The 17198-nt window shown below is 53.4% G+C and overlaps 1 protein-coding gene across 1 annotated transcript in view; it reads left to right on the forward strand.

Moving 5' to 3' along the window:
- Positions 1-8944, forward strand: part of MAN1C1 (mannosidase alpha class 1C member 1) — a 72662-nt gene extending 63718 nt beyond the window's left edge. The window contains exons 9-13 of the mRNA XM_075908919.2: positions 3203-3318; positions 3430-3649; positions 6168-6340; positions 7040-7155; positions 8157-8944. Coding sequence (XP_075765034.2) covers positions 3203-3318; positions 3430-3649; positions 6168-6340; positions 7040-7155; positions 8157-8280 — 749 coding nt within the window. The 3' untranslated portion in view covers positions 8281-8944. The remainder of the gene's footprint in view (positions 1-3202; positions 3319-3429; positions 3650-6167; positions 6341-7039; positions 7156-8156) is intronic.
- The last annotated feature ends 8254 nt before the right edge of the window (positions 8945-17198 follow it).

The following is a 17198-nucleotide window of genomic DNA, read 5'->3' on the forward strand; positions in this document are numbered from 1 at the left end:
GCAGCAGCCGCTCTGGTGTTAGGCTGCAGCCTTTGGACTCCTCGGTGTCTCTTCTCCCCACGTGCGCGGGGCCTGCCTGCTGCGTGCCGGGTGCTGCTGGGGGAGACACCAGGCCGCAGCTCAGAGGCTGCTTTCACTTTGGTCTCCTCAATGGACTCTCATTGGTCCCTGTTCAGTTTTGGTCTCGCGTCTCTGCAGCGTCTCCCTTCCCGGATCGCTTGTGACCTGTGTAACCCCCACATCAGCCGCGCTAATTGTAAGTGACAGGGCAGGCACAGAGCTGCCGATGCATCAGACAGCTGCGAGGGCGCTCGCGGGATGGAGCCGGGCCCCCTCACACCCCTGGCAGCACCACCTGACAGTGACTGACAGGGCTCGTGTCGGAATTGTCCCAGCAAAGCATCGTGAACAATTACACTTGTCCCAGCAAACGGGAACGTTCTTCACTTCAGTGCGAAAAGCGAGCTCCCTGCTTGGCCCCATTAACTAACTTCGAACTCTCCACATCCCCTGGAAGTAGCTTCCCCGTCCCTCACGCTTGTGTTTGCCGAGTGATTGCAGCATTGCCACTTGGCGAATGGATCTTGCCCCCTAGAGACACCCTTGTCCGGGGGTTCCTACCATTTGCACAAGAGCGGTGCCGTTCCCCAGACAGGCGGGCTAGCAGCGGAGGGGAAATAACGACTCCCCTTTGTCAGTCTGTCTCTGGTAGCTGGCTGCTCATGCGCTCGCTTCCCAGCTCTGCTTGCAGGTGACGAGACTGAAGTGTGTCCAGTGCCTTGCCTGCTGTTCAGAGTGAATCTGTTTTTGTCACCAGTTCGGTTCCATTTCGCCCGTGCTAGCCAGGCCTCTCCCGTGTCTCGTGGTGCCTGCCGGGGTTCGGAACTGCCCCGCGTCGCTGCCTTGGGGCGAGCTGGCCTCACAGGACTAGAGAAATTTACCCGTTGGCTAAACCGGGAGCTGACTTAGAATCATAGAACCATGGAGCTGGAAGAGACCTCAGAAGGCCATCAAGTCCAGCCCCCTGCTCTAGGCAGGACCAATTCCAACTCAATCAACCCGGCCAGGGCTTTGTCAAGCCGAGACTTAAACACCTCTAGGGATGGAGACTCCACTACTTCCCTAGGTAACCCATTCCAGTGCTTCACCACCCTCCTAGTGAAATAGATTTTCCTAATATCCAACCTGGACCTCTCCCACCGCAACTTGAGCCCATTGCTCCTTGTTCTGCATCCGTGTCTACTGAGAACAGCCTCTCTCCAGCCTCTTTGGAACCTCCCTTCAGGAAGTTGAAGGCTGCTGTCAAATCCCCCCTCACTCTGCTTTTCTGCAGACTAAACAGACCCAGCTCCCTCAGCCTCTCCTCATAAGTCATGTGCTCCAGCCCCCTAATCATTTTGGTTGCCTCCGCTGGACCCTCTCCAATATGTCCACATCCTTTTTGTAGTGGGGGGCCCAGAACTGGACACAATACTCCAGATGTGGCCTCACCAGAGCCGAATAAAGGGGAATAATCACTTCTGGATCTGCTGGCAATGCTCCTCCTAATGCGACCTAATATGCCATTAGCCTTCTTGGCTACAAGGGCGCCCTGTTGACTCATCTCCAGCTTCTCATCCACTGTAACCCCCAGGGCCTTTTCCCTTGGTGTCAAATGTCTTAAGGCCGCAGCATGTGAACCAGCCCGATGGCTGAGTGGGAGGTGCAGGGAGGTGCCAGAGAGCTCAGCCCTGGCGTGCTCTGCAGGCGTCCAGTGCCCGGGCAAAGGGGGCCCGGAGCCGCTGCGTCCCGGGGGCAGCTCTGTAGGGGCCAGCCTTTCGCCTGACGGCTTTGTCAAAGCCGTTTGCAGTCAGCCCTTTGCCTGGGACTGGCATGTTCCCCCCTCAGCCCAGCCCGAGGAGAGCCACTGCTGGGAGTGACCTTGTGAAAACAAGCAGTCTCCCTGCTGGGATCCATGGCTTGTTCCCGCAGGGGGCCTGGCCTGGCTTGAACTGTGAGGAGCACGTGGTCCCAGCGCGGTTGTTCTGAAGCACCTGGGGCCAGCCCCCTTCCCTGGGCACACAATCGGCCGCCTGTGTTAGGCATGCGGCGAGAGCACGGTACCGAATCTCATTAGTCTGCGGTTCCTTGGACACCCGCTTGGGCAGTCCGATGTCGCTCTCGCCAGGGTTTAGTGTTTAAAATGAGCCTTGGGGCTGGCTGCGCAGACAGGTGGAAACAGAGCAGCTAATCCGAAACCCCTCCTGGATCTGCCCCATTTGCACGCGGCCACGGGGGGTGAGACCCAGAGCTCGGCCTTAACGTGCCTTGCTCATCTGAAGGGAGAATGTGGCTGCTCGAGGAAGTGCTGGTGGGTTCCCCTCTTGCATGCTACAGACGCAGACCTGTCCAGCTGCGTGCCCAGGGAGTAGCCTGCTGCTGAGCTGTCAGTCCTGTTTCCCGTCAGGATTGCTCGGCATTCTCCTCTCCGGAGAGGTCAGAGCCCTGTGCGGTCTGAACCGGCAGCCTTGGAAATGCAATCTCTGCAGCAGTAAATATTCCCTGCACACACCCTCCCCCCCACCCCACCCCAAGCGTTATCTGAATGAACTAGAGGCCCTGGACATCTGCATGCGGCTGCGTCCTGCTCCAGGCAGGGACTAGAAACCAGCAGTGGCCATGGGCACTTGGGGGGAGTCCGAGGTAGGGCCCCAGACTCAAACTCCCATTATAGAATCCTAGAAAACTAGGACTGGAAGGGACCTCGAGAGGCATCGAGTCCAGTCCCCTGCCCCACGGCAGGACCAAATACTGTCTAGACCATCCCTGAATCTTCTATTCAGAGAGGGTTAAGCACCTAAATATGTGGAGGCTCTGGATCGCCCGCGGTTGCAGACCCATCCGCGCCTGTGTCTGCTGTCTGTCAGCCCAGGATACGAGTTCTATCTCAGAAACAGGAAACCTCTTCAGTGTGTCCCGTGAGTGGCACGTAGAAGTTGTGAATCGTTTTATGGAGGGCAGCTGGCACGCTGTAAAAGACAGTTGCCCTGGGGTTATTCCTTCCTCCTTCACTTGCTGTCCACACGTAGCGCTCGCTTCCGGCAGGGCAGGGCTGGGCACAGGGAAGAATGGCTCCGCCTTGCAAAGCGTCTGTGCGGTGATGGCGGCGGCCGCGTGCAAAAGCAGTGATGCGGCTCTGTCTTGTTGCCTTCCTCCGTTGCAGACCACGTCTCCGTCGGGGGCCTTGGGGACAGCTTCTATGAGTATCTGGTCAAATCCTGGCTGATGTCCGACAAGAGGGACGATGGCGCGAGGAAGATGTACAACGATGCGCTGGAGGTAAGCTTGATGGCTGCGGCAGCTGTGGTCCCGATGACCGTTCCGTCAGAGCAGCTTAGTTTTCCTTCCCGTAAGACGTGTTCACGTGCTGATTTTTTCCATCCATTTTAGGCCATAGAGAAGCACTTGGTTAAAAAATCTGCCGGAGGATTGACCTACATTGCCGAATGGAGAGGTGGCATCTTGGACCACAAAATGGGCCATTTGGCTTGCTTCTCTGGTGGCATGATAGCCCTTGGAGCTGAACAAGGCGGAGAGGAGAAAAAGCAACATTATCTGGATCTAGCTGCAGCGATTACTCACACGTGCCATGAATCTTATGCACGCTCAGGTACACTGTGGATTAAAGTACTGCTGATAAATTACTGTGGTAGCTAAGGATTTACAGCCCCTGAAAAATTGAATCTCCCATGCGAAAGGATTGCAGTAATTCTTTGGCACTTCTGCAGCATTTTCCATCAGAATGAGAGCTTTTAACATTCCTCCGTCCTTGCAGCAGCCTGTGAGGACAGTCAATATTGGGATATCCATTTTAGATTGGGAAACTGAGGCATAAAGAGGTTACGTGACTCACCCAAGGTTGCATAAGAAACCAGTGGCAGAGCTGATAACTGATCCAGGACCTGAACCCCAGACCTGTGTTCTAATCAGAGCCACACTTTTTCCCAATAAAAGGAGTAGTGTGAGTTCCTTGGTATCTCATCCCAGCAGCACTTGGAGGTATTCCCATAACGAATGGAGTAAAGCGCCGATCTGCCTTGACTTGCTTCCACCGTGTACAGGTGAAGGAAGCAGAACGGGAGTTGAGCATCGGGTGGGGTGTGAGGGGAGCCGAGTTCTGTTCCTCCACCTCCGAACAAGCCAAACGCACAGATCCCGCCTGGGGCCTCCCGCAGCTTGTGCCGATCTCTCCCTGCTCCCCCGCAGGCGCCTCTAGACTCCTCCTTGCTCGCTAGCACCATGGCTTCAATATCGGTGTTCCCAGGGGGCGGGTGGGGGCAGTGAACCTCGCAGGCCTGATCGGGGCAAGCTGCAGGCCGCATCTGGCCCACAGGCTCTGCCTGGCGTGGGGAGGAAGCAGCTCTGCCCGCTACGGCCCCCCCCCAGCAGGGGGAATAGCAGTGGAGGGAGAGCTCCGCCCCCATCGCTCCCAGGGGCGGGGAATTTCAGCCAATGGGGGGGGTGCCTGCTCACACAGGGCGGCATGGAGCCACCTGCACCCCCCGCTGGGAGCTGTGCCAAGTAGGTGCCTCCTCCTGCACCCCCTCCCACCCTGATCCCCCCCCACGCCAGCCCACAGCTGCACTCTGCCTCCTGCCCAGACCCTGCCCCCTTGCCTCCCAGCAGCCCCCTCCTGCACGCTGAACCCCCTCACTTTTGCCCCCCCGCCCCGCCCCGTGGAGTCCTCGGCAGGCTTGGTCTCTCTCCCCCACCTCCCACCCCCTTGCTGAGCCTGGACCTGGCCCGCTGGGTCGACCTCTCTGCTGCCCAGGCTTACCTGCTACGTGTCCGTCTCCAGTAACGGCTCCTTTTCGTTGTTTCACGCCCTCGCTGCGTCAGCAAGCCCGGAGGGATGAGCTGCGTCCGGCTCGTCTGCCTAAAGCAGCTCTGAGGAGCTTCAAGCCAAACTGGAATTGTATCGGCAAGCTCTTCTCACAGCACGTGCCCAGCCGCAGCCGGGCCCCTGGGCCGCAACTCCCCTTCAGCTGTCTGCCCCATGCAGAGCACAGCTGCCCGCCTGCCCTTCGCGGCTACCCCGGCCTGTATCCGCCCGCTCACTCGGACGGCAGCCGGGCACTTCCCCTGTATCCGCCCCTCAAGAAACAGCGAGTTTCCCCTGTCGCTTGCTCCACCCTGAGCCCCATGGTTTTCGTCCTGTCTCTAGAGGTTAACGAGAACCCTCCTTGTAACGACCTCGTGTGTCCCTGTGGACTCTTCCCGGGCCTCCCTCAGCCACCTCTTCTGCAGGCCAAAGCGCCGCGTTTTCCCGCCTCCCCTCAGAGGTCGCGTTTTCTGGACCTTGAATAATTGTTCTCCTCTGGACACTCCCGTGTGTCCGCACCTGCCCGCAAGCTGGCTCCCAGTGCGGGGCGCGGTTCTCCGGCTGGGGCCTCAGCGGAGTAGAGGGAAGAACGACTTCCCCTGCCCACGACGCTCCTGCTAACGCCGCCCAGAGGGAGGTTTGCGCCAGTGTCGCCCTGTGGATTCGGGCTGACCTCAGCGTGACCCCAAATCGCTGCTCCTCGCCCGCCAGGCCTCGGCTGTGCACACCTGGGCAGGCGGCGGCTCCCCCTTAGTGGGGCTTTCTGTTCAGTAGCTGTTCCTCCCGCCGGGCCCAGGGACTGAACCGGAGACGCCCGAGTAGCTTCCCTTTCCGGGGTTGGCTGGGCCATGTTGCCTCCTGGGGCCTGATCCTGAGAGTCGGGCTCTGCCCCTCACTCCGCTTGCCTGCCGTGGAAGAGGGAGGGCTCAGACCTGGTCCCAGGGGCGGCTGCCTCTGAGCACTTCTGTCCGGAGTGTTCGCCCAGGCAACACTCCAGGGACTTAGTGATGCACACGCTGACGCCGGGGTGGGACGTGGCCCTTGGGCCCTGTTGTCCTGGGCCGTGCTGCTGATTTCAGAAGCCCTTTCAATTTATTTTCAACACTTCTGCAAGCAGCTCCCTGCGCAGGGCAGGCCGGATTCCGAGCGGGTAAATCGGCGCCTGCTTGGAGTCGGCAGAGGTGCACTTGTTGTAGGCCAGCCTGGATTCCTACTGACACGCTGGCCTAATGGATCGGCCGTGGCACCTCACAGCGAGCCCTGAGCGCCAAAGGTGATTCCCTGTGCGGGTTTCTCTCTTGCTTAGATACCAAGCTTGGCCCCGAAGCTTTTCGCTTTGATTCTGGATCGGAAGCCACGGCCACCAGGCTCAGCGAGCGCTACTACATCCTGCGCCCCGAGGTGGTAGAAAGCTACTTGTACATGTGGAGGCTGACTCACGACCCGAAGTACAGGCAGTGGGGCTGGGAAGTGGTGAAGGTACGACCGTTAACACGCCGCATTCTCCCTGCTCGTGTCGCGCGCGCTACGGCGCAGTGGCACCTAGAGAAACCGAATTTGCTTTTCTCTGCTGAGTGTTGAAACGTTTCTCCCCCTCCCCGGGTTTGGTTTGAAAACCAATGAACCTTGCCGGGTTGGGAGGGGAAAGCGCCTGAGCCGGTGTCGTGGCGAGGAGTGTGCCAGTGTCCGATGCATGCGCTGGGCATGATCTAGACTGAACCCAACGTCACTCCTGCCGGGTTGGCTCAGCCCTGCATCCCCCGTGTGTGGCTCTGCAGAACGAGGCTGCAAAAGGCAGGCGCGTCTCTGGGCGACGGGGCAGGAAAGGCGCGGTGGCTGCCTGCTCCAGCACCGCTGTCTCGTGGGAGGTGCGCAGGGGCCGTGTCCCAGAGGCGTTCAGTCATACAGAGCCTTGGCAAGGGCTGTGTAAACCCAGGGTTGCTCCGTGGCACCTGTTGATGTGGGTCAGCACCAACCAACCCACAAGCTTCCAGCGTTGGCCTTTGCCCAGCTGTTCCCCTAGAACGAGCCTCTCTCCCGGACGGCTGAGCAATGACCAGACTCTTCAGGGAGAGAAGCTGCTGTAAAACCTGCATCTGATTTGCAAACCTGACTTGCTGCCGCCGAAACGGGCTGCTCCGCGTAGCCGTGTGCTGAGATTGGTCTGTCTTTCCTCAGGCACTGGAAAAATATTGCCGGGTAGAAGCAGGCTTTTCCGGGATCCGAGATGTGTACACCATCCCCCCAAATCATGACAACATGCAGCAGAGTTTTTTTCTGGCAGAGACATTGAAGTAAGTCTGGTATCATGAGCGAGTGTTCAGACTAAATCTCCTCTCTGGGCACACGCAGGCTTTGTGCTGCGGGTTGTCTTGATGCACAATAAGCTGTAGCTTCATCTTCGAAAGCGTTGGGTTCCCTGCACAGTAACTTGTGGAAGATGGCAGGGTACTGCAGGCATGTGTCCTTTCTGCAGCACAAGAACAGAAAGAGCTGAACTCGTTTGGGATAGCTTTCAGCAATTTCCTGCATGCTCTGTAAATTTCAGTATGTGCCTTGTATTTAACAGGAGTTTGGGCCAGTTTAGCTCTATGGTAAGGGTGGGCAATCATTTTTCATGGCGGGGGGGGGCACGCCAAGATTTTTGTAAGTGGTCAAGGGCCGCACTTTGGAGGAGGTGGAGTGTCTGGGAGGGAGGCTGGGTGTAGAAGGGAGCTTGGGGTAGAGGACTGGGGTGCCATAGAGGGAGGGGGTGGGGTCTGAGGGGAGTTTGGGTGAAGGAGGGGGTTGTGACCTGGGGCAGAGGCTTAGGGTGCAGGTACCTAGGTGGCACCCAGCCAGCAGCCCTGCAGGACCCTGAGGCAAAGTCCCTGGCCAACGCAGTTCCAAGCTGCTCAAAACAGCTGTCTGCTCCCTGTGGCTCTGTGCTCCAGGTGTAGGGGGAGGCTTTGTGCGCTGCCCCACCCACCCAGCAAAATCTCTCAGCTCCTATTGGTCAAATATTTGCCAATGGGATCTAAGAGACTTTGCTGGGGTGGGGGCAGCATTCGAAGCCCCCCCTTGTCCCTGGAGCAGACACACGTGGAGCAGCCGGCGACATGGGGCTGTTTCTGCACCTGAGGGTCCTGGCCGGGCTGCCCACAGGCCGTATCTTGCCCATCCCTGCTCTGTGGAGGTGGACTCTACGCCCTGTACTGCACGGAGGGTCTGGCCTTCCCTGTGCACTCGGAATCCTGTTAGTCTTTCTGTAACCCAGCTTACCGGTTTTCCCTCCCTCCCTGCCCCGTGGCACCAGGTACCTCTACCTCCTCTTCTGTGAGGATGACGTGCTCTCTCTGGAGGACTGGGTGTTCAACACGGAAGCGCACCCGTTGCCGGTGAACCACACAAGTGTTGAAGCAAAAGCAAGTGTGCAATAGTGATGCTGTTTCTCAAGCTTCCTGCTTCGGCGGCAGCAGAGAGCGGGTTTCTGCCTTTCCTTTCCCTTCGAGGAATTAGCAACGTTCCTAAACTGGTATTTGGGGCACTCGTCCATTTCCGGACAGTATTATATTGGGGAGAATAAACTGTGACCTTAGCACCCTCTTTTCCTCTATGAGGAGCTCTATTAGCCTGGCAACAAGCGTTGATTCTGGGTCATATTGTAAACAGATCATGGACATTCCTTTATATACAGAGAATTTATATGAAATCCGCTGACTTTGCTTTCGAGTGGCCAAAGGATTGGAAGTTTGCCATACGATAGACTTTCCCCCGTTCTCCTTTTTATTTTTTTTATTTTTGCCTTTTATATACAGATGGATTTTATCACATTTCTAATTACAGTTTTCGATATACTGTGCTTTCTAAGTGGTGTCAACATTGTAACTAAAACAAAAATTCTTGGCCCAAACGTATTTTTATATATTCTTTCCTGTGCTCTTAAACACATTTACAGAACATTGCATCACATGTAACTTTCCTTTATAATGTTTTATGTTTTTCTACTTTTATTTGGAACTAAATGTTATGAGTCACTTATAATAAATTGCACTGCTGTAATAGTCAAATCTGTGAAATAGAATAAAAGGTCTTGTAAAATAAGTAGCGTGATTGAGTTGATCCTACACTAACAGCTCTCCATCACTCAGAGCCTTGCTGTATTATCCTTGGAATCAAAAGCTGACAAGAACGCTTGATTCTGAGAATAATTTACAATAAATGTTTATTCCAAGAATAATCTAGCAAGTGTATCGTCAAGAATTCCAGCCTGCTCCAGCTCTCTTAAATTGCTTAGTCCTAGTTCAACTGTGAGATAACAAGAACTCAATTAAATGTCTTATTTCCAAGAAAAATCCCCATCCACGCTTCTTCCTCATATTTTATCTCTGGGATGAAGTTACAGGAGACAAAAAGCTGCCCGGTGCTTTGCATTAGACGCGTTCCTCCCTCATACTGTCAAATGCTGATTGGTTTCTTCAGCAGCTGGGGAAAGGAAAAGCAAAATGGGCTTTGAAATCTCTGCCTGTCGAAGTCCCAAAGGGGAAGAAGATTGTCACATGGGACCTAACCGTTATCCCTGGGTTAAAGCTAGAGGAGGATAAGCATGGCCTAGGGGGTGGCTATTGGCAAGTCAGAGTCCTGGGAGTGAGTCATCTCATCGGAGGGCTGTTGACACTGGAAGGTAAGCTTGCCCAGAGAATTTTTACAGTGGATTAAGAAATGTTATGAGTAACCAAAACCGTCTCTGCCTACCAAGATCTTAAAAAGCCGCCTCCCAGCTCTCGTTAACATGGATCCCTGGCATTTCATTCCGCTTGTCTGGCTTGATCATCTTCTGGTTATTTTCCTTTCCCAAAGCACAAACTGGGTTTCATTTCTGCACCACTGTTTAAGTGTCACATGAGAAACAAACGCTACTTCTGAGGTCAGAGAGGCTTCTGGCTAAAAGATTTTTCTCTCCTGAAATCCAACAGCTGGGGCTCGTCTACACTGGCCCCTTTTCCGGAAGGGGCATGCTAATTTTTCAGATCGTAATAGGGAAATCCGCGGGGGATTTAAATATCCCCCGCGGCATTTAAATAAAAATGTCCGCCGCTTTTTTCCGGCTTTTAGAAAAGCCGGAAAAGAGCGTCTACACTGGCCCCGATCCTCCGGAAAAAAGCCCTTTTCCGGAGGATCTCTTATTCCTACTTTTACATGGCACTGTGCACTTGCAGCAATTTAAAGGGCCCAGGGTCTTTGCTGACACATGAGTAATGCTAAGAGCGTGCATGAAGGTGCTAAGTCCTTTGGAGCACAGTCCATTGTTTTGTTCTGTTCTTACAGCACCTAATACAATGAGGTGCCAGTCCACTGGGGTTTCTAGACACTACCACAATGCAGTGATCTTTGCAGGATTGGAGCCTTGGATGTCTCGTGGCTCGTTTTCACAGTACTCTTTGGATCTTTATTCAGGCCGAACTCTTGGCTTCAGTGGTCATTTTGCTCAAGGAAGGGGAATCTTGCCCTTTGGGGTTTCGTGGCCCGTGACTAACATCTCTTTCCACTTGGAGAAGAGAATTAGTTTGTAACGTGTCTGGGTGTGGGATTGTATCCTGTTTGTGTTGACGTAGAAGAGGAACCATTCTGTTTGTATACCTTTAAGCTGGAAGGATTAATGTGAACTGTTTCCAGTTCTAAACAACCAGGGGAAAGTATTGGGGAAGAGGTTACGCCTTTTGTCTTATATAATATAATTATAATTAATATATATATATTGTCTTGCCTACGTCACACGCAGGCATGGGGTAAAATAAGACGCATGTGTTTATCACTGAGGGAAGCTAGCTACTGGAATAACTTACTGGGGGGAGGTAGATTCTCTGTCGGAAATTTTCAAATCAAGATTGGATGTTTTAGAAAAAACTTTGATGTTCAGGTTCAAACAGGAATTAATTCAGGGAAGTCCTACGGCTTTTGTTTTGCAGGAGGTCAGATCAGACAATCACCTACAAATTAACCTTAGTATTGAGAAATCAGGGCTTGCCGAATGGCTGTCAATTGTTGCCTGACTTTTTTACATAAACTGCAGAACGAGATAAGACAAAGCTATTAAAAAAACAGATGTCACTTCTTGTCACCCACACTTCATTTTTCAAGAGTTATTGCATTTCCTTGGAAGGCGTACAGCAGAATTGCTTATTGAATTCCAAACCCTGGCAGCCTTTTATTTTTGCCCTGTAATCTGTTCGTTGATTTTTTTCAGGTTTGATAGATTGAGTTTTTGCCTCCACTGTTTTTAAAGCGTCAGATGTTATAGATGGTGGGTATTGGAGCTCTGCATAAATTCACCAGAGAACACTGAAAAATCAGAGACTTGTAGGATTGGAAGAGACCTCAAGAGGCCATCTAGCCTAGTGCCCTGCGCTCATGGCAGGACTGTTATCTAGACAGGTGTTTGTCTAACCTGGTCTTCAAAATCTCCAATGATGGAGATTCCACAACCTCCCCAGCCAATTGATTCCGGTGCCTAAACCACCCTGACAGGAAGTTCTCCCGGATATCCAAACTAAACCATTGTTGCTGCAATTTAAATGCCTCTTGTCCTGTCAGAGCTTTGGTTTTTCTTCCTCCTCCTTGTAACAATATTTCAGGTTCTTGAAAGCTGCTATCGGATCCTGTCTCAGTCTTCATGTTCTCTAGACCTTTCATCATTTTTGTTGCTCTTCTCTGGAATTTCTCCAATTTGTCCAAATCTTTCCTGAAATGTGGTGCCCGGAACTGGACACAAGACTCCAGCTGAGCCCAGTAAGGTGGAAGAATTAGTTTGTGTCCTGTCTACAACACTCCTGTGAATACATCCCAGAATGCTTTTTGCTGCTTTTGCAACAGCGTCACGCTGACTCCTATTTAGCTTGTGATCAGCCATGATCCCCAGATCTCTTCCCACAGGACTCCTTCCTAAGCTGGCATTTCTCATTTTGTTTGTGTGCAACTGATTGTTTCTTCCGGAGTGGAGTCCTTTGAATTGGTCTTCATTGAATTTCTTCCTATTGACTTCAGACCGTTGCGTAAACATCTTGCTGAATCGGGGCCTTAATCTTGTTTGTGAATCAACCCCACCTACCCACTGATCATTTGAGTGACGTTTCTCTAGACTCTCTGTGATTGGTTCGGATGGTTCTGGTAACAACAGGCTCAGAACTTGAGCCCAGGATTCCGGAACCAAGAGCCTTCCTTTTCAGTGGCTAATTCATCCCATGTATTATCCTACTGCCTGGGGCAGGCCTGGGCAAAATATGACCCAGGGGCCAGATCCGACCCGCAGACACAGCGGAGAGCCTCAGGCAGACTCCCTACTCCTCCTCACCCCTCACTGCTTAGTAAAGGTTTCTGCAGCCATTTCTCTTTCTCAACTGTAAGCCTGGGGGAGGAGGGAATGGTGCTTCACGCACTGCTCCCGCCCCCGCACAATCCCATTGGCCAATTTCTGGCCAATGGGAGCTGCCTGTTTGAAAACAGGCAGCGTGCAGCACATGGCCCCTGCAGTCTGTGCAGGAGTAGGGCAGGCAGGGCTGCTGACTGGAGTCACCCAGGTAAGTCACCAGGCCAGAGCCTGCCTCTGGCACCCCAGACCTTTCTACCTCCCAACCTTCTGCCCCCTCACTTTTGCCCTCCTACCCCACATAAGCCAAACCCTCTGTCTCCCTCCTGAACCTATACCCCCTCCCAGACCCTGCATCCCAATCCTCTGCCCAAGGTAACAACCCAAACCTCTGTACCCCAGTCCCCTGCCCCAGGTCACAACCACCTCCTTCACCCAAACTCCCTCCCAGACCTCACACACCCTCCTACACCCCAATCCCTTATCCCAAGCTCTCTTCTGCACCCAACCTGCCTCCCATTAATATCATGGAAGAGTGCAGCCCTTGACCACTTTCCAAGATCTTGGAGTGCCCCCCCCCGCCCCGGCCTAAGGAGCAATCGAGACCAATGGTCCATGTGCTAGGGGCTGCACAAAGACTTGTGGATCGTCCCTGCTGTGAAGGGATGGGGGGGGGAGGCACTCCAAGAAGAGCTCCCAATCTAAATGCACCTCCCAATCTTGAGACCTGAGATTGCAATGACACTCGGGGGTCTTTGCAGTCAAACTCTAAGAATTATTTTGGGAACGCTCAGTCTATGGCCTGGATACAGGCCTTGGAATCTGTGAATCAGGGCATCCCAAAGGACCTCACTTTCCCAGGCCCGAGGAGCAGCTCAAAAGCTCGTCTTCCTCGTCCGCAGACGCTGGTCCAACATGAGATGTGACCTCACCCACCTTGTCTCCCTCGGATCCCGGCACCCACGAGCCACAACTACCCTGCAGACGAGGTACTTCCTCGTCGAGCTTCCGTTCAACTCCGGGGGAGTTGGGCGCCTAAATACCCTTGTGAATCTGGACTGTTCATATTTTCCAAGTGCTCCCTTGTCTTGGTGGGTGCCAGTTTCCTAAGGCCTTCCAAGATCTCTCTGAATTGCGCGCATCTGATGAAATGGGTCTTGCCCACGAAAGCTCATCCCAGAGACATATTTGGATTAGGCTCGAAGGGGCCACAGGACTACTCATTGTTAAAGTTTCAGACTAACACGGCTCCCCCTCTTTCTTTTTCTTGATGAGACGGAGTCATTTCTAAGTTCACTCTGGCATTTTGAGCTGCACTTAACTGCATCTCCCTCTTCATTTATTGATGTTCCTACCTGACAGAAGTAACCACCCTGCCCCCAATACCCTGTTCGTTCATGTTAGCCCCTTTGGCAGTTAACTTGTGCTGTGTTTTCAATCAACCCTTTACTGCAGCTACCCTTTGTTGCCTCTTGCTTTGCTATTGGTAAGATCTGGGCGCTCCTGTGGCGTCTGGTGTGCCGTTCTCATTCAGAACGTCCCTGTTGAAGAAGGTTTTATTCTTTCCGTCATTTCCACTCTTGTTTACATCTGTGGGATCTGAATACAACTTCCCCTTGAGTTTTACTTCTATAGGAGGGAATCCAGGCCCCATGTAAGTCTGCGGGAATGTGGCCACGCCAACGTCATCGTCCCTAAAATGCATCTTTTTTTTTTGTCCTGGAATCCCGTACCTGCGGGCTACTGCCTTGGGTGACTGACGGTTACTATGGTGAAGTTTAGAAGCTTGTCGTACTCATTCGCACCGAATGCTTCCCTGCCCTCAGAGGGTCCCTTCTGTTCCTGCATGTAAAAAATGAGATCCAGGAGGTCGTTGCCTCTGATAGAATTTTCTTCTTAACGATCTTAGTTGTCCCGTTTTGAGACTCGGCTTGCTGCCCTTGTGGCTCTTTGTTTCGCAGCCGGTGTCTGGCTATTTAAAATACCCCCCGAGCGACGTCATCTGTCATTTCGAAACCTAGGAGCTTCGACCCAGGAATTTTGTCCACTCTCCTTTTAAAGGGGCTGGGTCTGTAGCAGATGCCCTCAGTTTCCCCTTCTGTCTTCCTCTCCTTGGCTTCTCCAAAGGATTCACTGCCGGGCTCTGCTAATGTTCTTCTTGTGCAAGCGTTAGCATTCCAGAGCTGAGACCCACCTGCAACAGCTTGCAGGCTCCATCACCTACTACCTCTGCCAGTTCTCGCTCGTCGCCCGAACACTGGAGAGTGCACTGACTCTGTTTCAGAACAAGTCCGTCTGGTGCTGTTCTGCGCTCCACAGCTATTCTCTGGATTACTGGAGTTAATGGACGTGCCCCTCGTCCCATGTCCCAGCCAAAATGAGCCCAGAGAGTTTTTAAACCGCATTGAAACCGTCTCTCACTACAGACGTTATTTCAGTGCTCTGTGAATCCAGCTTCCCCCCCATCCCCATTGGTGCAGGAATTAGATGAGCACTGGTATCCGAGTTCTTTTTTCCGTATAGCTAAGTACTCTAGTATCCTTGTATTTCCCATGTGTATGTAAAGTGAGAGCTAGAGAGAGAGCAGATTATCCCCATTTTATAGATGGAAAAACAAAGGATAAATGACTTGCCCAGGGTCATACAGGAAATCAGTGGCAGTGGTGGGAACAGAACCCAACTCTCTTGAGTCCCAGTCATGGTTACATGACCGTACTCCCCTTTTCCACTCCTCACTCACAGGCCTTGAGGGACAGGCCAATCCTCTCCTAAGACAACCCCCAACCTCAAACAAATTCTGTCCAGTAACCACGCAGCCACCTCCATCACACTTTCCCCAGCACCCTCCCCTGCATTCAGCCCTGGGACTGACGCAGCCTGCACATCCACACCATCGATTTCATCGCAGGACCTAACCACGTAAACCAGCACATCGGGCTCATTTAACTGCACATCCACTAATGGGATCTGTGCCATCAAATGCCAGCAATGCCCCTCAGCCATGGATACTGGCCAAACCGGACAGTCTCTATGGGAAAGAATTAATGGACACAAATCAGCTATCCGAGAAGGCAACACAGAAACCTGTTGGGGAACATTTTAACTTGCCCAGGTACTCATTAATGGATTGCAAAGTCACCGTTCTGTTTCAGGCCAATTCCACAACCCAACTACCCAGGAAAAACTTAGGAATCAAATCTGTAAATGAAGTGAAATTCTATCACAAAGATTATGAGACATTGGCTGGATGGCCCCCTACATTCCACATCCTAATGACATAGGGCAAGCAATGGGTGCTTAAGAGCAATCTGCACCTTCCCTATCAGCTTCATATAGACTCTGACTATTTCGTCTCTCCACCCCCCCCCCCATTCCCTATTTATTTAGAAACTGGACCTTTAATAACGCCAGTCATCTGAAGCGGTGGGTTGTGCCCATGAAAGCTCATACCACCATCCACATGTTTTGTTGGTCTCTAAGGTACTGCTAGACCGGGGGGGGGGGGGGGGGGCAACCCATTTAACAGAGAGAGCCGAAACAGCGGCGGAAAAAATGCGAAGCCGCACCAGAATCGTTGAGCAAAAGGAAAGCACCCCCCCCCCCAGAATTGTCAAGCAAAAAAAAAAAAAAAAACGAGGCTGCCATTTTAAGAAAGAAGCTTAGGCATTTTGGCCATATCTGGCTCCTTTTGATGGCTGCCATCTTGGGTGTCATTTTGAATCGCCGCCCCGGTTTGCACGAGGTGCGGGGGCCGTTTTGGGAAGTGCAGGAGCGGCTTCATGAGCCGCACTTTTGGGAGAAAAGAGCTGCATGGAGCTCGGCCATCCCCGTGCTAGACTGTTGGTTGTTTTTCCAGTTCCGGACTAACCCGACTCCCCCCCTGACGCTTTTCCACTCCTGTTTGGCATGACATGACTCAGCCGTCTTTGCGGTTTTCTCTGCTCGGCTGAGTATTTCTGGAGGGTATGAAATCTTCCTTCTCTGGGGTCCGTTGTGGCCACGATGCACCGTTATTGCTGGGAATTCCCAGTCCCGCGGTGGGATCTTTGTCCCTCTTACGTTGCCACCCTTTGCCCCTGCTCTCGGAAGGCAGCTCCCTCTTTCCTTGACCTGGGCGACCGAAGCGAAGTAACAGCCTGTGGCTTCTGTTCTTCTCGTCTCCTGCAACAAAACAATTAAGCGGGCTCAGGAAATGGCAGAACTTCAAAGCGTCAATTCTGAGCCGCCCGCCCCTCCGGGATCAGCCCTGTGCATTAGCCCTGAAGCAGGAGCACACGGCGCTAACTCTCGGCAGTCGGGAGAATCCAGGGGCCGTGCAGGGTTGTGTGGAGCGTGTCTGAAGACTGTGATTTATGAAGCAAGATGAAAAGAGCGAAGTAGGAGGCACCCGGCCAAGGTTCTGCTAAGGGGGGGATGTGACGAGCGCGCACGGACCTGACGGGCGTATAACGGCCGAGGGGGGAGGAAGCTTTCTGAGGCTGGGGCGGAGGCCTAATGGGACCAAGTGACTCGGAGGAGAAGGCAGGCTCAGGCTGTCTGCAAAGCAGCATTTCTGGGAGGTCCTGAGCAGCAGGGGTGGGGGATGGGCAGTCCTGGAGCGGGATTGCTCCGGCCGGGATGACGGAGGCATGAGGCAATTTACTGACCATTCCCATCTCTCAGGGCGGAGTCTGGCACTCGCCCCCAGCTCAACAGGAGACTTCCATCCCGCTGGCGCCGTCGCCTGCCTGCTAGTCTAGGCCCAGGGCTGTACTGGTCCAACCTCTCTAAACCTGGGCCATCTGCTCTGGCCCACAGCTGGCCAGGGAGTCCTGGTGGAGGGCTGGTGGCTGTAGGCCTAGAGGGCCACAGCAAGGCTGGAAAGCCTAATGGGACCAGCAGGGCCAGCAGCAGGCTCTCAGTGGGAGGGTTAGGGGGCCGCTGGCAGGAAGTGACCTCCCCTGGTCTGGCCAAATCCCGCATCTGGGACCAGTCACGTCCCAAGGGGGCTGG

Source organism: Pelodiscus sinensis, chromosome 26, assembly GCF_052426305.1.
Source record: "Pelodiscus sinensis isolate ZL-2025 chromosome 26, ASM5242630v1, whole genome shotgun sequence".
NCBI lineage: Eukaryota > Metazoa > Chordata > Testudines > Trionychidae > Pelodiscus > Pelodiscus sinensis.